Raw genomic sequence first — 21,711 nt, 5'->3', positions numbered from 1 at the left:
CTGGCACAGATGTCATGCTTACTCTCATAGTTCCTTAAATACCCCCTGGAATCTATGTTAAAAAAAAAAAAAGTAATCACTATTATAACTATTTCTCTCCTCTTTGCACTTCTGCTAATTCAGCAGATAAATACTTTCAATCAGTTTACCTCACTCCAAGACTACAGAAAAGTTACAGGGAAATATTTTTTACTGTAGCCTCTCAACAGCCTGGGAAATGAATAGTAAAACCAGACTGAAGTTTATGATGAAGTCAACATGCCAAATCACACCTTTTAAAACTTTCCTACAGACAAGTGACTGTGTTGCTGTAGTATCAAAATTTTGACTGCAAATAGCAATCCATCTTATTTAAGCCAGACTCCAGGCTGAATGGATGGTGATAAACTCTTGCAGGTGGCAAAAAATAGTCTGCTATAAAGAAAAAAGACCACTGATGACCTGATGCATATTCTGAACAAGAGATTACATTGGGCACCAAAGTGAAACCATGAATTATTATTTTCTGCTTACAGTAAGGTCCTGAAACAATATTGAAAGCAGAAACAAGAAGTGAGAGAGCCACAACCCTGTGCATAACTGTACTCAGGTTCAGACAGAGCACTGTGGCACTCCTGGGTTAAGCCAGAAGTGTGCTAAAGGCCTGGGAGAAATATGCTGGGCAAAGAAGACTGCAGCATTTTGGATGATTTCGTTGAAACAGGTGATCCCTGGCAGAAGAAATGCCTTTGCATGTCTAAGCAAGAATTTGAGACGTTACCCTGTTAGACACAGGGGCACATGGTGAGGAGCAGCTCTGTGCCTTAAAACTGACAGCTGGAAATGCACATTATGGGCTGCTGATCCAGTTTCTAAGGGTTTACTTAAACTATTGGGCTGACCTTGGAAGGGTGAAGATGGAAGAATACCATACTTGGCCTAGGTAAGAGAATGCACATTCATCAGTGTTTTCAGTGCTGGGACAGTTTGGGGTCTGGGCAGAAGCATCATTGTGGACAACTGAGGCAGCTTCATGGAAGCAAAGCCTGATGTGCTGACTTTAGCTTGTTGGATCACTGTTCAGGCCTTTGAAGCCTTGTTGTGGTTTAACCCCAGCCACAAACAAGCACCATGCTATGCTCACTCACCTTCCCCCATGGAATGGAGAGAAATGGAAGAGCAAAAGGGACAAAACTCACGGTTTGAGGTAAAGACAGTTTAATAGGGAAAGCAAAAGCTGCTCATGGAAGCAAAGCAAAACAAGGAATTAATTCACCGTTTCCCTTTGGCACACAGGTGTTCAGCCATCCCCAGGAAACTCAGGCTCCATCATGCATAACAGGTACTTGGGAAGACAAACAGTATCACTCCAAATATCTCCCCTTATTTCACCTTCTTCCCCAGCTGTACATGCTGAGGATGATCCCATAAGGTGTGGGATATCCCCTTGGTCAGCTGGGGTCACCTGTCCTGGCTGTGTCTTGTCCAGACTCCTTGTGCACCCCCAGCCTTCTCACTGGTGGGGTGGAGGGAGGAGCAGAAGCAGCCTTGGTGCTGTGCAAGCCCTGCTCAGCAGCAGTGAAAACATCCCTGTTTTCAGCACAAATCAAATCATAGCCTCATGCTGGTCACTATAAAGAAAACAAATTCAATCCCAGCCAAAACCAGCACATACCCTCATTAAGCAAGTTGCATTTTAAAAGCTTCAAGCCTTGTTCTGTTTATCTTGCAGGACCTTTGGCTTCTGTTTCTTTCTAAAATGGGTAGAGCCATATGTACCATCATCGGTACCGTGATTTGAAATGACTGTGGAAAAGGTGAGTATGTTTATTCCAGAGGCCTGATGCTAGGCATGAAAGGAGTGGCAAGTGAGACATGCCATAAACAGGCGGAGCAGAAGCAGGAAATACTGAATGCCACAGGACTGAAGTTACTAACTCTCTTTTAAAAGAGGAACTGGTTTAAATAAGGCCAAATTCTAACTCTCAGCTATGAAGCAAAAATCAGATTCAAGTGAACTTTCAAAGTAACAGATTTTTCAAAATTGTGTGGACATATCTGTGCTAGAGATCAGGAGCTGTGCCAGCATTTCTTATCACTGTCAGTAAATTTGTTAGATTAAATCTCCAGGTCCCACATGTTTGGTAATCCATAGAATCACATTAATGGATGTATTTATTACAGACTTGATGACACAGAGTGTGCACAGGGCTTAGGGAGCTTTCTTCTGATGAAGCAGAAAGACATGCAAATGCTGTTACTTGGACTGTACCTGGGATTTATGCTTGTGTTATGAAGAAACCAACAGGTTTTTTTGGGGGGGTATGAAGGAAGACCCATTTTAAAAGAAAAATTCTGTGCAAGAAGTATAAATCAGTAGCACAGTGACAACAACTGTCCTGGAGTTAAATCCCCACCCCACATATTGGCACCTATTTTGCCAGGCATGATTTAAAGAATAGTGTCTCCTCTAAATGGAAAATACAGAGACCCTAGAAAAATTAGATGAGCTGTACACCAACTCTAAGCCAGCTCTACATTGGCTGTCTTGATCTGCTCACACAAACCCCCCATGATTATTTTTGTTTTCTCCTTATCTGTTAGCAGAATGACTGTCTGGGATAATTTCTGACCAGCAGTGGTATGTCTATGCACTTCAGCATGGCATGGCTGGAAAACCTCACTCAGCAAATGAATGCTCTGAGATTATTTTTTTTCCTCAGAAACATAAAAGTTTAAGCCCATAGCTTCTGAAACACTTGGGTCCTTAGTCTCAAGTTTCATTCCCAGGCATTTGCACTGTCTCTGTGTGAAAAACGCCTATTTTATGATTGGTTTTTTGCAAGTATTAAAATGAATATTATATGTGTTATGTTAGAAAGTTATGCTGTATTAATTTTTTAAAGTAGTGTGTTAAATATAGTTTTAGGTTATAACATAATGTTAAAGTAGAAACTATGTATGTGGGATTTTTTTTTTTAAAGAAAGGAATGAGGTACTCAGTCTAGATAGCAGCCACAGGACAACTAAATCTTTCAGAGAAAAAGAATTTATTGCTCCATTATCAGAAGAAGAGAACTCCTTCCTGCCCCGCCCAGCCCTGAAGATGCCGTCAGGACTCAGAGGAAGAAGCTGACACTGACCAGACAGAATCCTGTGTTTGAATGGAATTTATGCATCATGTATGAGATGTATGAATATGCAACAGGCTATTGTTTTAAGGGTTAATCCTCTGTTAACGTGGGTCCTTTTTTGGGACTATTTTGCCCAGAAAGAGGTACCCGGACTATCCGCAACTCTTTGTTTTTATTGTCTCGTATTGTCCTAATCCCAATTGTTCAACTTTTTATTACTCTAACTATATTGTTATTTTTATTACCATTTTATTACTATTAAACATTTAAAATTCTAAAAACCAGGGATTGGCGGTTTTTTCACACTCCGGAAAAGTGGAGCCATTTCTGCAAACAGCGCAGGTGGGCATCTGTGGGCACACGCTCCATCCCAGTCAGGGATTAGATCCCCTGTGTAAAACCGTACACCTATACACACGTGGGTCAGGGTGAAATAGAGATTTCATTAGAAATCTCTCTCAATAGAGAGTTCATTTGAATTAGCAATATAAATTAAGCATTTAAAGTTTAGCTTGTAGAACTATGTGTTGAATTTTAACCTTTTTACTTAAGAAACCTCTGCCATGGTACAAAGGGCATAGGAAAATGCAGATTTCTGAAGCTTCTTGCATGAAGAACAATACCAGGGAAGACCAAGGGATGCAAAGAGCCCAGATAAATGGACTCCTCCTTCTCCAAGCTAATCAAGGCCGACAGATGTACTCAGACGAGCACCAAGAGACCAAAGCGCATGCGCACAGGAGAAAAGTTCAGCAGTTCAGTCATGAGGAAGAGCACAGCCTTCAGCCTCAGAGCCCACCAGAGAGCCCCGTGCGGCCACCACAGCGAACAACGCATGCCCACAAGGGCGCCGATGTGATTACCACGCGAGGCGAGGACAGGCGGGGCCAGGGGTTGAATATGCGTGGAAAAGTTGTAGTTGTAGTTTTTGTGTTTCTAATGTCTAAATGTATTGCATATGGAATACCTTTGTGAATAAAGATGTGGGTCAGACTGAGGCTCGCGGCACACGTTTTCACGAGAGCTATCTCGCTTGTGCCGGGCGCTGACATACATACCCGCTTCATAACTATATCTGGTTGTGGAGTTTATTTATTCTGCGTATCGCTTCAAGGGCAATCCCAGACACAAACACAGGCTGGGCAGAGAAAGGATTGAGAGCAGATTCTCTGAGGAGAAGGACTTGGGGGTGTTGGTTTGCATGAAGTTTAACACGACCCGGCAATGTGCTCTCACAGCCCAGAAAGCCAACCCTGTCCTGGGCTGCATCCATGGCAGGGGCGGTGGAATCAGATGATCTGGAAGGTCCCTTCCAGCCCAGGCCATCCGATGGCTCTATGGCATGTGCAGGTACATACAAACATACATGTGTATTTTTATGTGCTCTAAATACGCGTAGACAGGCACAGCACTGACAGCGCGCAGCCGCGGGCGGGGCGGGGCGGCATGGGATTTCCCTCGCAGGCCGCCGTGGCTCTCACGTGAGCGGCGTCACATGACGGCGGCGAGGCCGGCGGGTGCGCGCTCTGCCCGGGCTGCCCAGGGCGGCCGCGGCCCCCTCTGCTCTGCTCTGCTCTGCTCTGCTCTGCTCTGCTCTCCTTCCCTCCTCCTCTCCATTCCCTCCCCGCTTCCTCCCCGCCGGCCCCGCACGGCCTCCGCCGCCGGCACATCCCTGCGGTGAGTGGGAGCGGCCCCGGGCCCTGGCGCGGTGGGTGCCGGGGTCGGGCCGTGCCGCCTCACGGGCTCTGGCGGGGGCTGCGCCGCTGCCGCCAGGCTCCGGGCTCTGCCGGGCCCCTCGGTGAGCCGGGAGCGGCAGGACCGTGCCTGCTCTGTCCCAGGCGCTGCTGCTGCGGCTCAACTGCAGCTCCGAAACCGCTGGTACCGAGCCTGCCCTCGGGCGGTGTTCGAGTGGCTCTGGGTGGGTCACAGGGCCTGGGAACCTTCCGTGGGCACTGAAGGACACAGCGGTGCCGCCTGTGTGCGGGTCTGCTCACCGAAGTGGTTTTAAAGGGAGGGCATTTGTCCTTTTCTGCCCAGGATAGTTCCTTATTTTTCTGGTTTCTTTTGCTAAAACTGTATTTTCATTCAGTCACAAAGGCAGGGTGCGTTTGTGAGGGATAGGCCTGAGGGTGCCAGTTTGCTCTTGCTTGGTCTGTAAGGGGGCGAGAACAGTCCAGAAACAGGCTGTGTGGAGAGGCTGGGTACAGGTCAGGCTGTAAGGAATTCCAGCTCTAGCTGGATCTGGAGTCTCTGCCAACACACTTCTTGTTTTGGCATCAACGTCAGGTGGAGATTTAAACCATAAAGGAAGGGGGAAGAAGTGGTGAAGGTCACTGTCTGTGGTAATGTGCTATATCCTGATAAAGAGCTTCTGTTCGTATTTATTTTTAGTTTGCTTTCTGTACACTAATGATCTTGATTTTCTTGTTAAGTCTGTGTAGCATGGATTTAATTTATATACTTGTGGGTTTTTTTCCTCTCTGAAGTTGTAGTTTGCATGTTTCTAATGTCTAAATGCTCTTAGACAAATATGTGAAGTAAATCAGTCCTAAGGTGTGGGGAGGATATGCACTGAATTTTAACCATGGAAAGATTTGGAAAGAAGACAGGTTCTCTTATCTTTAGAGCTACTTGGCTGATGCAGAAGAGGCACCTTAATTTAAGTAACTTCATTTCATTGTTCAAGGATTCACAAGACTGGGAGTTATTTAGTAATGGTCTGTGTCTTTTATTTTAAGTGAACTTATGATTGAGTGTGTAGGTTTGGCTTGTTTTTGTTTCCAATAAGTCATGTTTTAATTGCTTTATAGAACTTGGATTTTTTTCAGAAACTAACTAGAACAATGTTAAGGAATGGGGACACCTGGAAACTGATTTTTCTTTTCATTTCTTTAAAATATTGAAAAATATTAACAGACAGTTATTCTGCTGTTTAATGAGAGGTCTCAAATCTGGTTTGCATTTCTAGGTACACTTTAATTATCAGTCAAGATGGATATCAGAGGTGCTGTGGATGCTGCTGTCCCAACAAACATCATTGCTGCCAAAGCTGCTGAGGTTCGGGCAAACAAAGTAAACTGGCAGTCATATCTCCAGTAAGTAAAGCATTTCCACATTCTTTTCCCCCTTTAAGTGTTAGACTTTTTGAGATTTTGGGCTCCAGTGGAGCATTATGTAGCAGTGAAGAATGTTCTGTCTGCATGGAAGTAGTTGGAAAAAATCTACATTAAATGGAAGTGGCTGTGGAAAATTTTCTTATGACTTATTACCAGAAGGGGAACTCTACTTGTATCAGCTGAATGCTGTAATAGCAAATGGTACAGGTTTGCACAAATGTTTGGTAAAACTGTTTCTTTGCCTGGTAATTCACACACCAGTCTCAATTTCAGCCTTATTGTGTGACTGCTGAATTAGGAAGTGTTTATAGTAATAATTGTCTTAAGTATAAGTGTGGTATGTCTGTTGCTGCAGTGCTTTTTGTGGGAATACAAATTGTACTAGCAAAACTGGAGTGGTGTCCAGGAAAAGAAGCTGTACCTTAAGTAAAGGAGCATTAATTCTGGAGGACAACTTAAGCAAGCAGATTGGGGAGTAGGCTGAAACAAATGCTTCAGTCTGGGGAGAGCTGTGCTGCTGTTCCAGGCAAGCTCAGAGTTTCCTTTTGCATGGATGTGATGGCACCAGGAGAAGCAAGAGCAGTATTGTCCTGAGAGGATGTAGAGACTAGCTGAGGAAAAGTTTTATGGGTGAGGGAGGAAATGGGGAGAAGAAACAGACTTTCGCTAGTCCTCTGTACTCTGAAGTGAAATGAAACATTCTTGCAGCCTGTTCCTTGTGACAGGTGGGTATGAGAAATATTGACAAAGTGTAAATTACTTTATAATTAATTGCTTTGTAACTAAAGAGGAAGAAATCTTCATGATTGTAGAGACACATTCCATACTAATGATGCTTTCTGATTATCAGCATTATACCACTTTAAAAAATAGGGTTGTTTTTTTTTTTTTCAGACTGCTGTGGTACATATAAATATGTCATATTTGCAATAACCTTGCAAAACTGTACTCATGTAAGCTGAGAAATGCTAACCCAGTGGAACCTTACTAATGACTACCTGCTTTGCCCTGTGCTGTGTATTTCAGACTTGCTTATTCCATTCATTGAATTGTATTACTCTTTTCTATGTGACTCTACATCTGCATGATAAATCTGCATAAAGGAACTGATCTTCTGAGAACTTTTTTTTTGCTAGGCTATTCTTAAGATGGATCAGTTCCTGGTTGAGTGTGGTGCTCAGTGGCTTTGCAGGCAAAAGAGAAAGGTTGGGGTGGTAACCTGGCAGTGGCAGCTCCCAAGCACTTGTCAAACAATCTAAGTGGCTTTTGCTGTTACTGTGTGCCCTTTTGTCTGTCTGACAGGAAGTGTGTCCCAAGGACACCTGGACAGCTGTTCCTGTGCTGTCCTAGTGCAGTGATGGTTTGCAGTTACTTGGGATAAAAGTGGGAGTACAGTTAGTTGTTCACTGTTCATGGAAATGAATATGAGATTCTTTCTCTGCTTCTCTAGTGTTTCTATAGGGCTGGTGAGAAAAATCTGTTACTTTTGTATAGGGGATGGCTCTATTTGACAAGGAGTTGAATTTGTGTGGTATTATTTGTTTGCTTATGTGGCCTGCTGTTAGTAATTTTAATTTTTTCTTGGAATTGTCTTTCTCTGGTGCAGTGTGTGAAACAGGGAGTTTAGTTTATGAATCTGGCAGCAAATTTTTATATAACTTCTTTTGACCAGAGGGCAGGGTTCCTTTTTGGATTTTACATGTAGAATTTGACTTGGCTTTGTTCTGGAATCTATAAAGAAAGAATAAACTAGTTATTTCCTCTCTTGGAATTAGCTAGGTTTTGGAGGCTCTTGTAGTACATCTGGGTATTATGATCCTGTGAGAGGATGAGTGAGACTTTTTGAGGCTTGGTGTCCTTTGTATGTCAATAACAGTGTGTCTTCTTTATTATTGCTCTGAAATAAATGTAATTTTTTTGTCTTGTATCTACTGAGGAACAAAGCCTGGCTGTCTGAATAAGTTGGCTTCAAGGATTGACTTAAATGGTGCCAGAGGGATTGTGGAGCTTCTTGAGGATAACTTCTTCTTTGCCTGAGGAGTTTCCTTACAGTGAGTTATTGAAAAGCATCAGCAGAACTTTTGGTGCTTCCAAAGGAAATAAACTCATACCTTGATTTGGACATGTCCTTTTTTACAATGGACAGGTTTGGATGTGGTGGTGTCTTTTAGGCTGAGCTTTAAGGGGTTTCTTGGAAAGTCAGTCAGTGCAGTTATTTGATTCATTTCTGGAATGAAGCACATTATTAAATGAGTAGAAAGTACTTTCTCTGATGCACCTGTTAGAGGCAGGTCAGAGTGGTTTTTTTTGGTCTGGTTTGTGGAGAAGGAAAATGGGGTGCTTGAAAGGACAGTTCTCTTCCTTTCGAGCTCCTTGTTCTGATTGTCTGTGCACTTACTGTGGTAAACTTGCATATAAATATGTATGAAGGAATTATTTCAACTCATCAGATGTTTTTAAATGAAAGGAAATATTTTTCTTTTCCCTAAGTTAACACATCAACTCAGGTGTGACATGATTTTTGCTTCTTAAACATGATTTATGCTTCTTAAACTAGAGGCAGTATTTATGTAGTTGAAGAAGCTGTAGGTAGTACTTAGATAGTTGAAGTCAAAGAATTTCACAAGAAATTCTGATGAGGTGTTTTTTCTCCTCTGCTTGTGGCAGCTGTGTGTGTGTAAATTGCTTTGAAGATTGCATCACTTGCAACAGCATTGGGCTCGGGGTCACACAGAAGGGCATCTGAAGTTCTTTTTTTCCTTTCTCCGTTCTTCAGTGCAAAAGTAAAATGGCTCACTTGTAGCTGGTCAGACTTCAGTAGCCTGACTTTTCTTGTAGAGTCAGTTCAAGCTAAAGATTAACTGACACAGTGTTTATTCCATCTCTGAAGGTTGTAACTGTTAACTAAATATCAAACTACACTAACACACAACTGCTGACTTTTGATGTTTTTTCTGTATACTGTTAGATATGACAGTTGTCTATATTGCCAGCTTCCTTGTGTGTTCACTGCTCCTTACAAAATGAGGCTGTGGAAAAAAACCCCTGGTGCTAAAATGTATCGTGTCTTTATGTTGGATTCCAGCTGGGGTCTGTGTCTGAGGGAGAGGAAAGTAACAAAGCTTGTAGCAGTGGAAGGTGATGTGTGGGTCTGCCTGTGGAAGCTTTAGTTCTGTGTGGACTTTGCTGCCTTTGGATCTTGAGGCTGGTTGCAGTTCAGAGGTGTGGGTCCCTCCTGGAGCTGAAAAGCCATTTGCTTTTTTGCTCGGTGTGGTTGCTTTTAGCATTTGCCTCAGAGGGTCAGAATGCCAGGGGAGGGTGTGTTGGCTTGCTTGAAGCAGGTTTGGGTTTGCTTTCTTAGGGTAGTAAAAGAGTTCTGTGGAAAATTGAACTTGTTTCAGAGTTCAGCTTGCACCTTACTGCACTGTAGGTTTTCTAGATACATTGCATTTGACAGTACTTTATATTTAATCAGATGAGATACTTGATGGCTAATTTGTACATGGTTTCCTGTGTGTTTTCAAATGCTTCACATGCATGTGTGTGAATTCTGATGCTAGAATATCTGTTCTATTTTCCTGGGGGTGGGAGAACCTTCTAAAGCAGGTTGAATATGTCACATTTTAAAAGTCAGTCTTGTCTTAGAGGAAATATAGAAGTTTCCTAATTTGTAGTATGTGGGGGATTTTCTTCCATTTGTTTTGTGGTTTGTTTTTTTTTTTTTTTTTTCCTCAAATCTGGTTGAGTCTTGTAGAGTACATTCAGTCTGTTTTACTGTTTTAATTTTGTAGTGCAAAAACTGTTGAGCAGTTGGATACATTTAGTGTCTCTAGTACATGCAAAGTACTGTAGATACCTGGATAAAAGAAATTATGCCTTGATATGGTAGGTTCATATGAGCTTCATATTTGCTGCATAGATAGTCAATTTTTTTAATATAAAAAACCCAAAACCAAAGTAAAAACCAAACAAAAATACCCTAACCTTCAGAGTGTCTTTTGCTAAATCATCCAAACAAAAAAAAAAAAAAAACCAAAAAAACCAAGAAAAAGGAACAAGAGTTGATGGAGGAAATGCACAACTGAAAGAAGTAATCACAAGATTCTGAGTCATATTGAGTGATCAGGTGGATTTAAAAATGGTGGTCTTGCAAATTCATGCTTTCTGAATCCTTGAGTTTCAGTTTTTTCTCCTCTAGCAAGTGCTCTCAAAGGCAGCTCTTGGTATCCCAGGAACAGAGCCTTGAAAGGTGCTTACAGGGCTCTTGTCCTAAACCTGATATTCTCAGACAGGAGGAAAAAAAGAAGGGAGAATTGACATGTTGAGATAAAGAGACTTTAATGGAACAGAAAAAGAAGAGGAAAAAAATAAGAAAAAAATAAGAAAGGGTTCATACTAGATCTGCAAGATAGAACTGTACCAGCTACTGGGAAGAATATTAACTATCCCAGCTGAAACCAGGACACAGCTGAAGCTCAAAATGACTTCTATCTTGGCAAAAGACTGTAACACATCCTGGAAAATAACAAGTTAAATGGCTGCTAGGAAGAGGGATGGAGGGAGGCTTTGGTTGCTTGTTTGCTAAAAGGTGCTGTGAAATTTCTGTTGCTTTGAAGAGGGCGTGAGGAAAATGTGTAATAGCATCATGGGACTCAGTATCAGCTGTCTGAGTCTGAGGCTGTTCTGCACTTTCTCATGATTTTTGCTTGGTTTTTCTTAAAACCCCCCCCCTTAAGGTTTACTGTATAATCAGTCATTTCAATTTTAAAATAAGATGAATGGAAATAGATGCATTTGAAATTACTAAAACTATTAATCAGATGTATGAGTTTGTTGATAAAATATTAACAGCTTGTTTAAAAAGCTGTCAGATCCCTTGTAATGTTTTGTATGGGTTGGAAGATGTATTTTTGAATGGCACTAACAAAGTGATAAAGAATAAACTTTACTGTCTTTTTTTCCTTTAACAGCAATATCAATCATATCAATCCCCATATCTTTTTTCTTTTTTTTTTTCCTGTGCCCTAATGTAGGATAAAAGCAAAAGCTTGAAAGCTTTTTCCCTTTGCAGTTGGCAGACCTCTTCTAATAGCCTGACTGTAAAGAAATATCTCTCTTCATGGGCTGAGGCTTTCTCCAGCATTAAAGCTGAAAATTAAGGCTTTGTCTTAGGTCATGTTTGAAGTGTTTTGTAAATGGCAATATTCTTATAAACAAGCAGCTTATCTGGTTACTTTTGTATCAGTATGATCCATGAATTCCTGGCTTGGTCAGCATTATTTGGAACAAAAGAGGCTTCTAGTTGTGGGTCTTTAAATTCAATGTTTGCGGCAGATGAATTGTCCAGCTCTTTCCATAACTATTTAAATCCAACCTTAATAGGCAAGAAAGAGCATAGGTCAGTCTAAAAGGCATGGTAGCAGCATGATCATCATTGGCCAATCCCATATGATTCATCTATAATTATTCAAGTTTTTGCAGAAGCTGGGCAAGGGCTATCCTACCACTGGCTTTACGAATCTTCCCTCTAGTAAATCTTGGTTGTCGTTCCTCAGTGCATATGAGGATATCTGTAACAAAGCAGCTGGAATATAGGAGTAGCACACATGGCACTGGACTTCTTACGTTCTTAGCTTAAATAGTAAATAGATAAAAGGTGGCTCTGTGATGAGGTCATACTCAAGACATAATCATTTAAGTAAGAGCAAAGAAGAAAACTTCATTGTAGGTCTTAGTTTTCTGTTTCAAGAATCCAGGTGAGCCAGTTGGGTAAAAAAACTGAACACTTCCTGCAAAGCTTACAATGATTTTAATGTAATCTCTAGTCATGGAACATCTGAAAACTGACCTTGAATATGGAAAAGATGGGTGAAGAGTCCATGCTATGTAGCTTTGCAAAGTGGAAGAGGCATTTCATTCAGTGGAAATATTAAAAGGAGATGAGTCCTGGAAATAACTGAAGCAGGAGTGTCTAATGCTTTCATCCTCTGTGACTGCGTGTGATTTTCTTCTTTCCTGAAGCCCTCTTGATATTACCTAGTAAAGATAGTCACCTATTAAAATCTTGGATAATTTTAGGACTACTTGATTTAAAATTACTTTTCTTACCTGAAGAGTACCTGACTGTGCTATCTTGACAATTTTTTTTATTTCTTGTGATGTGAAGCTTTGTATTATAAAAAACCCCAGCTGAGTCTACAGCTTTCTGAAATAGCACTGATATGGCAGTAACCACTTGAACATTAAGTTGAAGAGAAGATTAAGTAGACATCTGTTATCTTAGAGGTGTCCACAACAGTTCACTATATCAAACCCCCTTGCTATGTGTTTAGATGAACTTGCATGCATATCAGTTTTTAAACTCAACATAGGATCAGTGAAAGCTAAAAATAAATTAGGAACCATGATCTCTGTTCTCCTTACAGTTTTCTTCAGTGCTTACAGCAAACTTAAAGTAACAATTAATTTTGTTTTTCAGCACTTAGTTCTTGGTTGGATTAGGCTGTTACTCATGTTATGTATTATCATTTTGGCATAACATGCTAGCTGTGTGTAATTCAGTACTTATAACTGACATTGCGTTCAGCCCCTGGAAGTTTAAAAATTATTTGGAGAATGCTGTTCAGAGGTGATGCATAGGGAAGACTTTTGAGAGATTATTCTACCATAAGTTTTAAATTTTTTTACATGAGACCCTTTGTAGGAAGGAGCCTGTTACATTGTTGTGGGCTACAGTATCAACCATATCACTTTACCAATGCTGTATCTCCTCTGCTCTGCCCTCGCAATACCCTGCCTGAAATGCTGCATCCAGCTCTGGGGTCCTCAGTCTTCCCTATGCATCACCTCTGAACAGCATTCTCCAAATAATTTTTAAACTTCCAGGGGCTGAACGCAATGTCAGTTATAAGTACTGAATTACACACAGCTAGCATGTTATGCCAAAATGATAATACATAACATGAGTAACAGCCTAATCCAACCAAGAACTAAGTGCTGAAAAACAAAATTAATTGTTACTTTAAGTTTGCTGTAAGCACTGAAGAAAACTGTAAGGAGAACAGAGATCATGGTTCCTAATTTATTTTTAGCTTGGAGCAGGGCCACCAAGATGGTCAGAGGGCTGGAGCACATCTCCTGCAAAAACAGGCTGAGAGAGTTGGAGTAGTTTAGCCTGGAGAAGAGAAGACTTTGGGGAGACCTTCCAGTACCTCAGCAGGGCTTATGAAAAGGAGGGAGAGAGACTTTTTGTACAGGTATATAGTGACAAAACAATGGGCAATGGTTTTAAACTGAAACAGGGAAGGTTTAGATCAGATGTTACGAAGAAATTCTTAACTCTAAGGTTGGTAAGGCAGTGGAACAGGCTGCCCAGAGAGTTGTGGCTGCTTTATCCTTGGAAGTGTTCAAGGCCAGGTTGGACTGGGCTCTTTGAGGTTGCTTGCAAACCAAACCACTTTATGATTCTGAGGTAGCTCAAGATGAAGGAAACAAGGTTTGTATGGTGGGTTGATATTGACAGGTCACCAGGTGTCCATCAGGACAGGACACACTCCATCAAAAGAACAGGGGAAAAAACATAACAAAAAGCTCGGGTTGAGGTGTGAGGACAGGGAGATCACTGACCACTTACTGTCATGGGCAAAACAGGCTCTACATGGTGAAATTAAATTCGTTTATTGCTGATTAAATGGAGTAGGTTAATGAAAAATAGGAAAAAAATCAAAGAACCACCTCCTACCCTCTCCCTTCTTCTCAGGCTCAACTTGGCTTCAGCTTCTCTGCCTCCTTGCTTTGAGTGGTGTAGGGGAGTGAGATATGGAGGCTGTGGCCATTTTATAAGACTCAGTCTCTGCTGCTCCTTCCTTCTTACACTCTTCCCCTGCTCCATCGTGAGGTGTCCTACTCATGGTTGATGGTCATTCACAAACTCATCCAGCATGGATCCTTTCTGCAGATTCCAGTCTTCCAGGCATGTACTGCTCCAGGCCCTGCAAGAAAACAAGGTCACCGGTCTTGCAAGAAAACCTGCATGAACTGCAGTTTCCTGTAAGACACGTCTATCTGCCTGCTCCAGCAAGGGTGTCCTCCATGGGCTGCAGGTGGATCTCTGCTCCCCTAGGACCTCCATGGGCTGCAGGGGCACAGCTGCCTCACCATGGTCTTCACCACAGGCTGTCTGCAGGGGAATCTGTGCATCACCTCCTCTCCCTCCTTTGTGCACTGATCTGGCCGTCAGCAGAGTTGTTTCTTTCACATGTCCTCAGTCCTGTCTCAGCTGCTGTTGCACAGCAGTTTTTACTCCTTAAATGTGTTATCACAGAGGTACTACTGTCATTACTGAGTGGCTCAGGCTGGCTCAGTGGTGAGTCTGTCCTGGAGCTGGCTGGAACTGGCTCTGCCTGACACAGGGGCCACTTCTGGTGTCTTCTCACAGGAGCCACCAAGCAGTCCCCTACTAACACAGCCTTGCCATGTGAACCCAGCACAGTTATTTCCAGCTTACTGTTCGTGTTACTTACAGTTTAATGCTTTGTTTTTCAGAGGTCAGATGATTTCGGGTGAAGACTGTGAATTTATTCAGCGCTTTGAACAGAAAAGAAATCCAGAAGAAAAACAGGAGTTGTTGCAAACAGAAGGCAATCAAGTAACTTTCTTTTAATGAAGTCTCTTTTGGATATTCAAATCTACTCTTACTTTATTGTTGTTAACTGTATGCATACAGTTAAGATGTTCTAGAATAAGTATAAAGCTCACTATCGTGATTCTTTTATTTTTCCTTAGATATGGGTTGGATGTTATTTCATTATTTTTAAAACCTACTAAATAATTGTTAAAAATCATCTGCCTTTGACTCTGTTGTGGGACTAACTAGCTCAAGTCTTCCCTCATCCCAGTTTACTTAATCATGCACACTTGTACTTGAGTCACTTCTTTTTTTTGAGATTTTTTTTCTTTATAGTTTATTGATGACAGCTGCTACCAGTAAGATTGCTGCTTAGTTAGCTAAGCAATTATAATTAGTTAGAGCATGAAGTCCATTGGCTGCTAAGGTGGATTCACTTGGACATGGGTGTCTTGTGTCATTGTAGGCATGGTAAGATATGAGACCTTTGCATTGGACAGAGCTGATTAGGACTGAATCAGTCCTTTGCCCTTATGGAGACCAGGCAGGATGCCCAAAGACATTTTAATAACATTTGGATCCATAGAATCTCAGCCTGAGGTTCTAGCACAGAATGTCAGACATCAAGAGTATTGGGAGAGGCGGAGAGGAAGGTGAAGTGTAGATGCTTTCAAAACACAAACATTTATGGCCATTTTTTCAACTTTAATTTTAGGCTGTTTGTTTTGGTGTTGTATTTCTCTTCTCTTGAAATTGTGGTGTGTTACTGTTATCTAATGGATCTTAGTTTGCATAGTGTGGTGTACTTTATATGTTACTACATAATTACAATGTAGCAGTTCAACATTGATTTTTCTTTGTGGTTTAGCTGAATTTGGTGAAGGGGGAGGAGGAAGTGTAAAAAGTAATGTTGTAACTATTTCAGCCTGTTGCTGAAATTGTAACCTTCTTCGAAGAGGAACAAAGATTTTTCTACATACTTACTTTTCTTACTATATAGTAAGTGAATAAAGGAGTTACCTGTCTTCCTCCCTCCATTCAAACTGCTGAAACTTTTTGTGCTCTTAGTTGCTGTTCTGTCAGTTTGCTTGATGTCACTACCATTAAAAGAAGGGTGCTCGGGGAGGCTTTTCTAATCTGACTTGCAACCAAGTATGTTGGTGACTTTCACTAGCAAGTACTTATTTAATTTGAAAGCCATAAAACAATTTGTAAAGGGAGCAACCAATGTGACAGGGAATTTTCTTTGTGAGATAATGTCAAATGTATTCATCTCTTACTGAAATTGAATAAGATGTTGGGATGCTCAATGCTTATGTAAGACTTAACTGTGAATTAATAAGATCCTGTTTTATATTATCAAAAGGAACAAAGACAATTGCTAATATTAATTTTAATGTCTCTTTTATTTTTCTAGTGTGCTAAAACATTTATAAACTTGATGACTCATATCTCCAAGGAACAGACTGTTCAGTACATTCTGACTATGGTTGATGATATGCTGCAAGTAGGTCAATAATCTGTATTATTTTTAAGTCTTTAAATGCATGCTTGAATGTTTCCTTAGTGTAATTCATGTCTTTTCAGGTGTTTGTCATACTGTGTTAAAAATATTCTGCTAAATTTTCAGATCCTGTCTTCAGAGATTAAATGTTAGACCTAAAGTTATAAGGCTAACTTAGCTTGTACTATGTTCAAATTCTGGAAATAAATCAAACTTTTATGCTTGTCTGTTTGTTCTCAACTATGTTTAGTTCAAAACTTGGTTGTTAAGGCTAGTGTTGCATAGTAGTTTCATTTTATGTGATCTTAATTTGCAGATTTTTTTTCTAAATACATTTTACATTTGATATATCAGCTTATGTTGTGTTAGACTTGTCTGTGTTACATTAATGGTAGGTTTGGTGATCTTAAGGGTCTTTCCCAACCTAAACAATGCTGAAGTTCTGTGACTTGTGACCTCAGCCCTTTCCTGTGGTATAGGGAGGATATGAACTTGTTAAAGCTTTTCCTTTGAAGGAGTTAATTTGGCTACCCTCAGCAAGAAGGTGTAGTTTCTGCAGCATAAGGTTTCCAACATAAGCTAGGTGGTTTGGGACATGTTCTGAAATTCTGGATGGTTTAATTATAAATGAGGAACTTTTAATTCAGTGTAACATACAGCTCTTTGTAGCTGTGGACAACAGTGCCTTATACGAGCAGGCTATTAGACTTGGTCTCAGACTGTTGAGCTGATTGAGATAACTCAAGAAGAGGCTTTACCCAGTCAGATAATCCTGCTTTTATGTTTCCTTGCTCTGAAGTTGGCTAAGAGAAGGCATTTGGAGCGATGTAACAAGATGAGTTATGTGAGGGTTTTTTCCTAGTATTCACATATACTATCTGTGTTTGATAGTTTCTCTTCTCCTGTTTTATGATCTATTTGATCCCAGGTTTCAGTGAAGTGTGTTTAGTGCTGTTGGTGTAGAGTATTGCCCTAGGAGGTGAACCACATGAGTTCTAGTTCCTGCTGTGACTATTCAGTGTTACAACAGGCAAGTTGAAAGCGTGAACCTCTCCACAGTTTGTATAACATGGGGACCATGGTGTTCTTTCATGTGCCTGTCTGCACAATAGAGCCCTAAGTGAGTGCCCTGACATCTGGGCTAATAGGATAATAGCTAGTGGTGGTGGCAGCAATTTACTTGTCTGTAGCTTGGTCACTTTTTCTCGTTAAGTTTTACATTTTGTCAAGTGTGACACAAACGTTGAGAAGAAGAGAAGACCTCTGCTTCTCAGAGATACTGTGTCCTCAGCATCATTCTTTGATTAGGACACTGGGTTGGGGATACCTTGTTTTGGTTTACCCATTGGATGACAAACTTTGGCTCAGTGTGTGAGAACTCTGTTTATTATGGCTACTTTTGTGAGGAATTGGTCTTGCTTTCTGTGCATCAGTGGCCAGAGAAGTCATCATTTCACTTGCCCTTTTTCAGTACTTGTGAGTATTCGTAGGCCTTGTTTTGCTAATGTGCTTTGGTATTAGCAGATGGCCTGCAGCTAGAGTAGATGACAGCTGATGATATCTCCTCTGCTGTGGAGTTAATACCCCACAGGTAATGCTTTCACTGGCCCACTTTTGAACAGATGGAATAGTTGTAGGTAGTCACAGAAAGCAGTTTTGAGTAGCCTCTCTTTTGCTCTATTGTTTCTGTCATAGGTGGTTAGAGGCATGTGTTTTCTGGACTTTATGACATGGCTGTATTTTGGGCCTTACCCTGTCCCAGAAGTGGCATGTATGGAATTCTTAGTGTTAAATGTAATGGCTTTAAATTATTCAGGCTTTATAGTGATGCAGCAGAACAAAGATATTGGTGCACACTACATATTTGCTTTTGTTTGGAATTTAATGCCTTTTTCACTGTAGAAATTTTGCTTCAGTATCCTGAAGGGTGTACTGACTTGCAATGCTGTGTGTGATTGCATTATTCAGGGGTTCAGGGATGCTGGCATAGAAGGCTTGTGTGAAGGCATCCACATGGCATTATCTCAGAGTTTCCTAACTTGTGATAACTCCATTCTGCAAGGCTGAAACAGGACTTTTGTTTTGGTCACATTCAGGGGTTGGAACATACAGCCAGTGGTGTCTCATGGCACATTTTCAAGGTGTAAGATTCTTGTCAGAAAGCAGCATATTGGCCAATAATGGTGAATTTAGGGCAGGGTCTCTGCAGACTGCCCAGACACAAGAATCCACAGTATCACAGAATCATAGAATGGTTTGGGTTAGAAGGATACCTTGAAGACATCTGGTTCCAGGCCCCTTGCTGTGGGTACAGATACCTTCAGCTAGACCAGGTTGCTCAAAACCCCAGCCACTCTGTTCTTGAAGACCTCCAGGGATGGAGCATCCCCAGCTTCTCTGTGCAACCTGTTCCAGTGCCTCACAATCTTTCCCTAATACCTAAACCTACTCAGTTTGAAGCATTCCCCCTTGTCCTGTCAGTACATGCTCATGTAAATAGTCTTGCCACATTTTTCTTGTGGTGGATATGAAGTCTCCAATCTTTGTTTGACTCATCCTAATTCAGTACATTCAAAGATTTTAAGCAAGAAATTGTTCAAGGACGTGGCCTTGCCTCCAAGTAAATTTTGCCTTGAGAAAGTATGTTTGCTGCAGTTTGATGAGATGAACAAATAATATTTGAAGCTGCTTTTGACAGCTGGAACTTTCAAAAACTATCGCAGGTAGCAGAATTCAGCTTTTGTCTGATAATAACTGACTGTGGTGCTTCTATTATTTTTCTCTTCTTTGCTTGTGAAGTAGTAAAAATTATGTCAACTCTGTTTTGAGCTCACCAAAAGCTTACTTGGGTGTCTGGGATTGTTCCAGCAGTTCTACTTACTGATTTGATGACCTTTGTAAGAAAGATTTATTTTGAACACTGGCAAACATGAAATTAGTGTTGTGTTTACCATATAAGATTATCACCCTTCTGCTTACTTCAGAAGGTGGAAAGTGTTAGCATATTGCCATCCTTGAGGAAACATTTCTTCCTCTCTTCATCTGATAAATTCTTGAAACAATTTCTTTGGATTAGTGACCTCGTCACACTGCACAGTCTGTTACTTATGAAATTTCTAAGAACCTTCACTCTAGTTGGTGCAGGTAGCAGTATCTCCTGAACTTCATTATGCTTCTTCAGAAATGACAGCTGCTAAATTATTCAACTGTTGATGCGAGAGCTTCAGAATTTTCTTTTCATTAGTGTAGTCAGTAGCTTCCTTGGAAGGTGCAACACTACATATTTCAGGGCCGTGGGGAGTTTTCCACTCCTTCCCTTCTGTCTTGATCCTGCACCTTAATAGCAAACCAGACAAGTCTTCTGTCTGTCAGCATATTGAAATTATTTCAACATTTCTGCTTCCAGACTTGTCTGTCTTAGTTATGTTGTAAACTGAACTCTTTGGTCTGGTAAGTTTTGATCTTTCTTAGCTAGACTGTTTAGCACATTCAGATGCTAACAGTGATTTATTTGATTAAACTGCCATTTCTCATCAAGCAAGTGCTCACAGAGTAAAAACTCTCCACCAAAGGCTCTGTGCTCCTGAGATGTTACTTTTATTTATTTCATAATTTTTACATCAAATTTTGAGAACATTTCTGGGTGCTTTTTTATGTAGAAAATGTAGATCATGTAGAAAATGGATCACTGTCAGGGTTGTAACTGGCAGATAACTGGTGACATCTGAGCTTCCCCAGTCAGTGATCAGGGCAGCAATTTGCAGCCTGTGTGGTGCAATACTGCTGTGGCTCAACCCCTGCTGGCAGCTGAGCACCACACAGCCACTCACTCACTCCTGCAGCAGGGGGATGGGGAAGAGAATCAGAAAAGTAAAAATGAGAAAACTTGTTTTTTCAGGTAAGGACTGTTACTTTCAAGGAATTGGTTGAAGCTCTAAGGCTTTGTAAGATGTCACTGCTTGAATCATGGATACATTCTGATTGTCTTGTGCTTAATGGATCATATTCCAGCAAAGAACCTTGCCTAGCTGGTTCTTCATCCCTAGAGTTAATAACAGGGTGCAGAATTGATGGAGAAAAGCCTTTCTAGCTAAGGGAGTTTGAAAATTAAAATGTCTGCACAGTGGAGACTGAGATACTGTCTTTTTGTTAGTTTCTCATTTGCCTTTCTTGATAGTAGTTGTGTACTTAGTGGTAGTAGTTTGACCTCAATGGGGAGACATCTCTTCAGAAGGAAAGCTTCCAGTCCACCAGGAAGCCTGGCTGGAATGCATGTGGAAATGCTTGAGGAAAAGCAAGAATTCAAATGTGAGATTTTTTTTGGGACTGTCTGTCCATATTCTAGGCTATTAGGAAACAGCAGAGATTTTCTCCTTCATGATTGTATGGCCTGTTCTCTGGCCTGCTGTAAAGAGAACTGTAATAGCTGCTTTACATAGCGATTATTAGGGAAAATACTTGAAGAAGCTGTCCCTAGTGCCCAAGCTCAGGTAGTTGTGGTCTCTATGGCTCAGGGTTGGAGCCCTGGAGAACAGACTTCTGGTGGCAGTGTCCTCTTATAGATATGCAGGTTGCCTGAGATAACTGCTGAATCAGCTGCAGCCTGATCTAGGAGAGAACTGATTTCCCATTGAGAGGAATGGAAAGGTTCACTTACGCCCCTAGGGTTCCACTTGTAGATGTTGAGCAACAGGCTCTTGTGTGGAAGTAGCAGTACATTGAAAACTTTGTGAGGACTTTGAACAAGCATAATTGATTAGATGAAGAGTAGTGTCATTCTTAAAACATGACAGCATTTATCTTATTTCTCATTTGCCTTACTCCACTTGCATGTTCAGAAGAATATGTGGTTTGCTCAAGCAGGTATTGCAGTACTGATACTTGAGGCTTCAAGGTTTGTTTCCTCCACCCCAAATCTCCAGTCTTAGTGCTGAAATGAGCTGTATCCACAAGAAATTTTTCAGTCTAACTGAAGAGTTTCCGTGGGCTCTTACAAGCCAGGATACACTCTGATAATCTATACCAACATACCAAGGAGCAAATAGCTGCTTTATGTCAACTGCTTTTACAAATCTGTCATCTGTTCCTCTCTCAATTTTTACAGGAAAATCATCAGCGTGTTTGCATCTTCTTTGATTATGCAAAACGTGGTAAAAACACTGCATGGTCCTATTTTCTGCCAATGTTGAATCGACAAGATCTCTTCACTGTGCATATGGTAAGTTTTAAATGAACCTGTCTCTGAAAGTGGTAGAGAAAAATGCTGGCTCTCTTTTTCTTCAGGAGGTTTTGGAATTTGAAACTAAACTTCTGCCTGGACTGGAAAGTTTTCTTCTTGCAGTCTGGATGAGT

The 21,711-nt window shown here is 41.0% G+C and overlaps 1 protein-coding gene across 2 annotated transcripts in view; it reads left to right on the top strand.

The window, feature by feature from the left end:
* The first annotated feature begins 4,636 nt into the window (after positions 1-4,636).
* The window catches only part of ATP6V1H (ATPase H+ transporting V1 subunit H), a 47,985-nt gene continuing 30,910 nt past the window's right edge, over positions 4,637-21,711 (top strand). The window contains exons 1-5 of one of the 2 annotated variants that reach the window (XM_063168728.1): positions 4,637-4,790; positions 6,082-6,208; positions 14,774-14,876; positions 16,273-16,362; positions 21,464-21,577. In XM_063168728.1, the coding sequence (XP_063024798.1) occupies positions 6,105-6,208; positions 14,774-14,876; positions 16,273-16,362; positions 21,464-21,577 (411 nt within the window). In that variant the 5' untranslated portion in view covers positions 4,637-4,790; positions 6,082-6,104. Of the gene's footprint in view, positions 4,791-4,909; positions 5,032-6,081; positions 6,209-14,773; positions 14,877-16,272; positions 16,363-21,463; positions 21,578-21,711 lie in introns of those variants that run through there. The other variant, XM_063168738.1, reaches the window with a different exon arrangement.

Source organism: Melospiza melodia, chromosome 1 (genome assembly GCF_035770615.1).
Source record: "Melospiza melodia melodia isolate bMelMel2 chromosome 1, bMelMel2.pri, whole genome shotgun sequence".
Taxonomy (NCBI): Eukaryota; Metazoa; Chordata; class Aves; order Passeriformes; family Passerellidae; genus Melospiza; species Melospiza melodia.
Note: the sequence above shows the minus strand (reverse complement) of the source record. Positions and strands in the feature narration are given on the sequence as shown.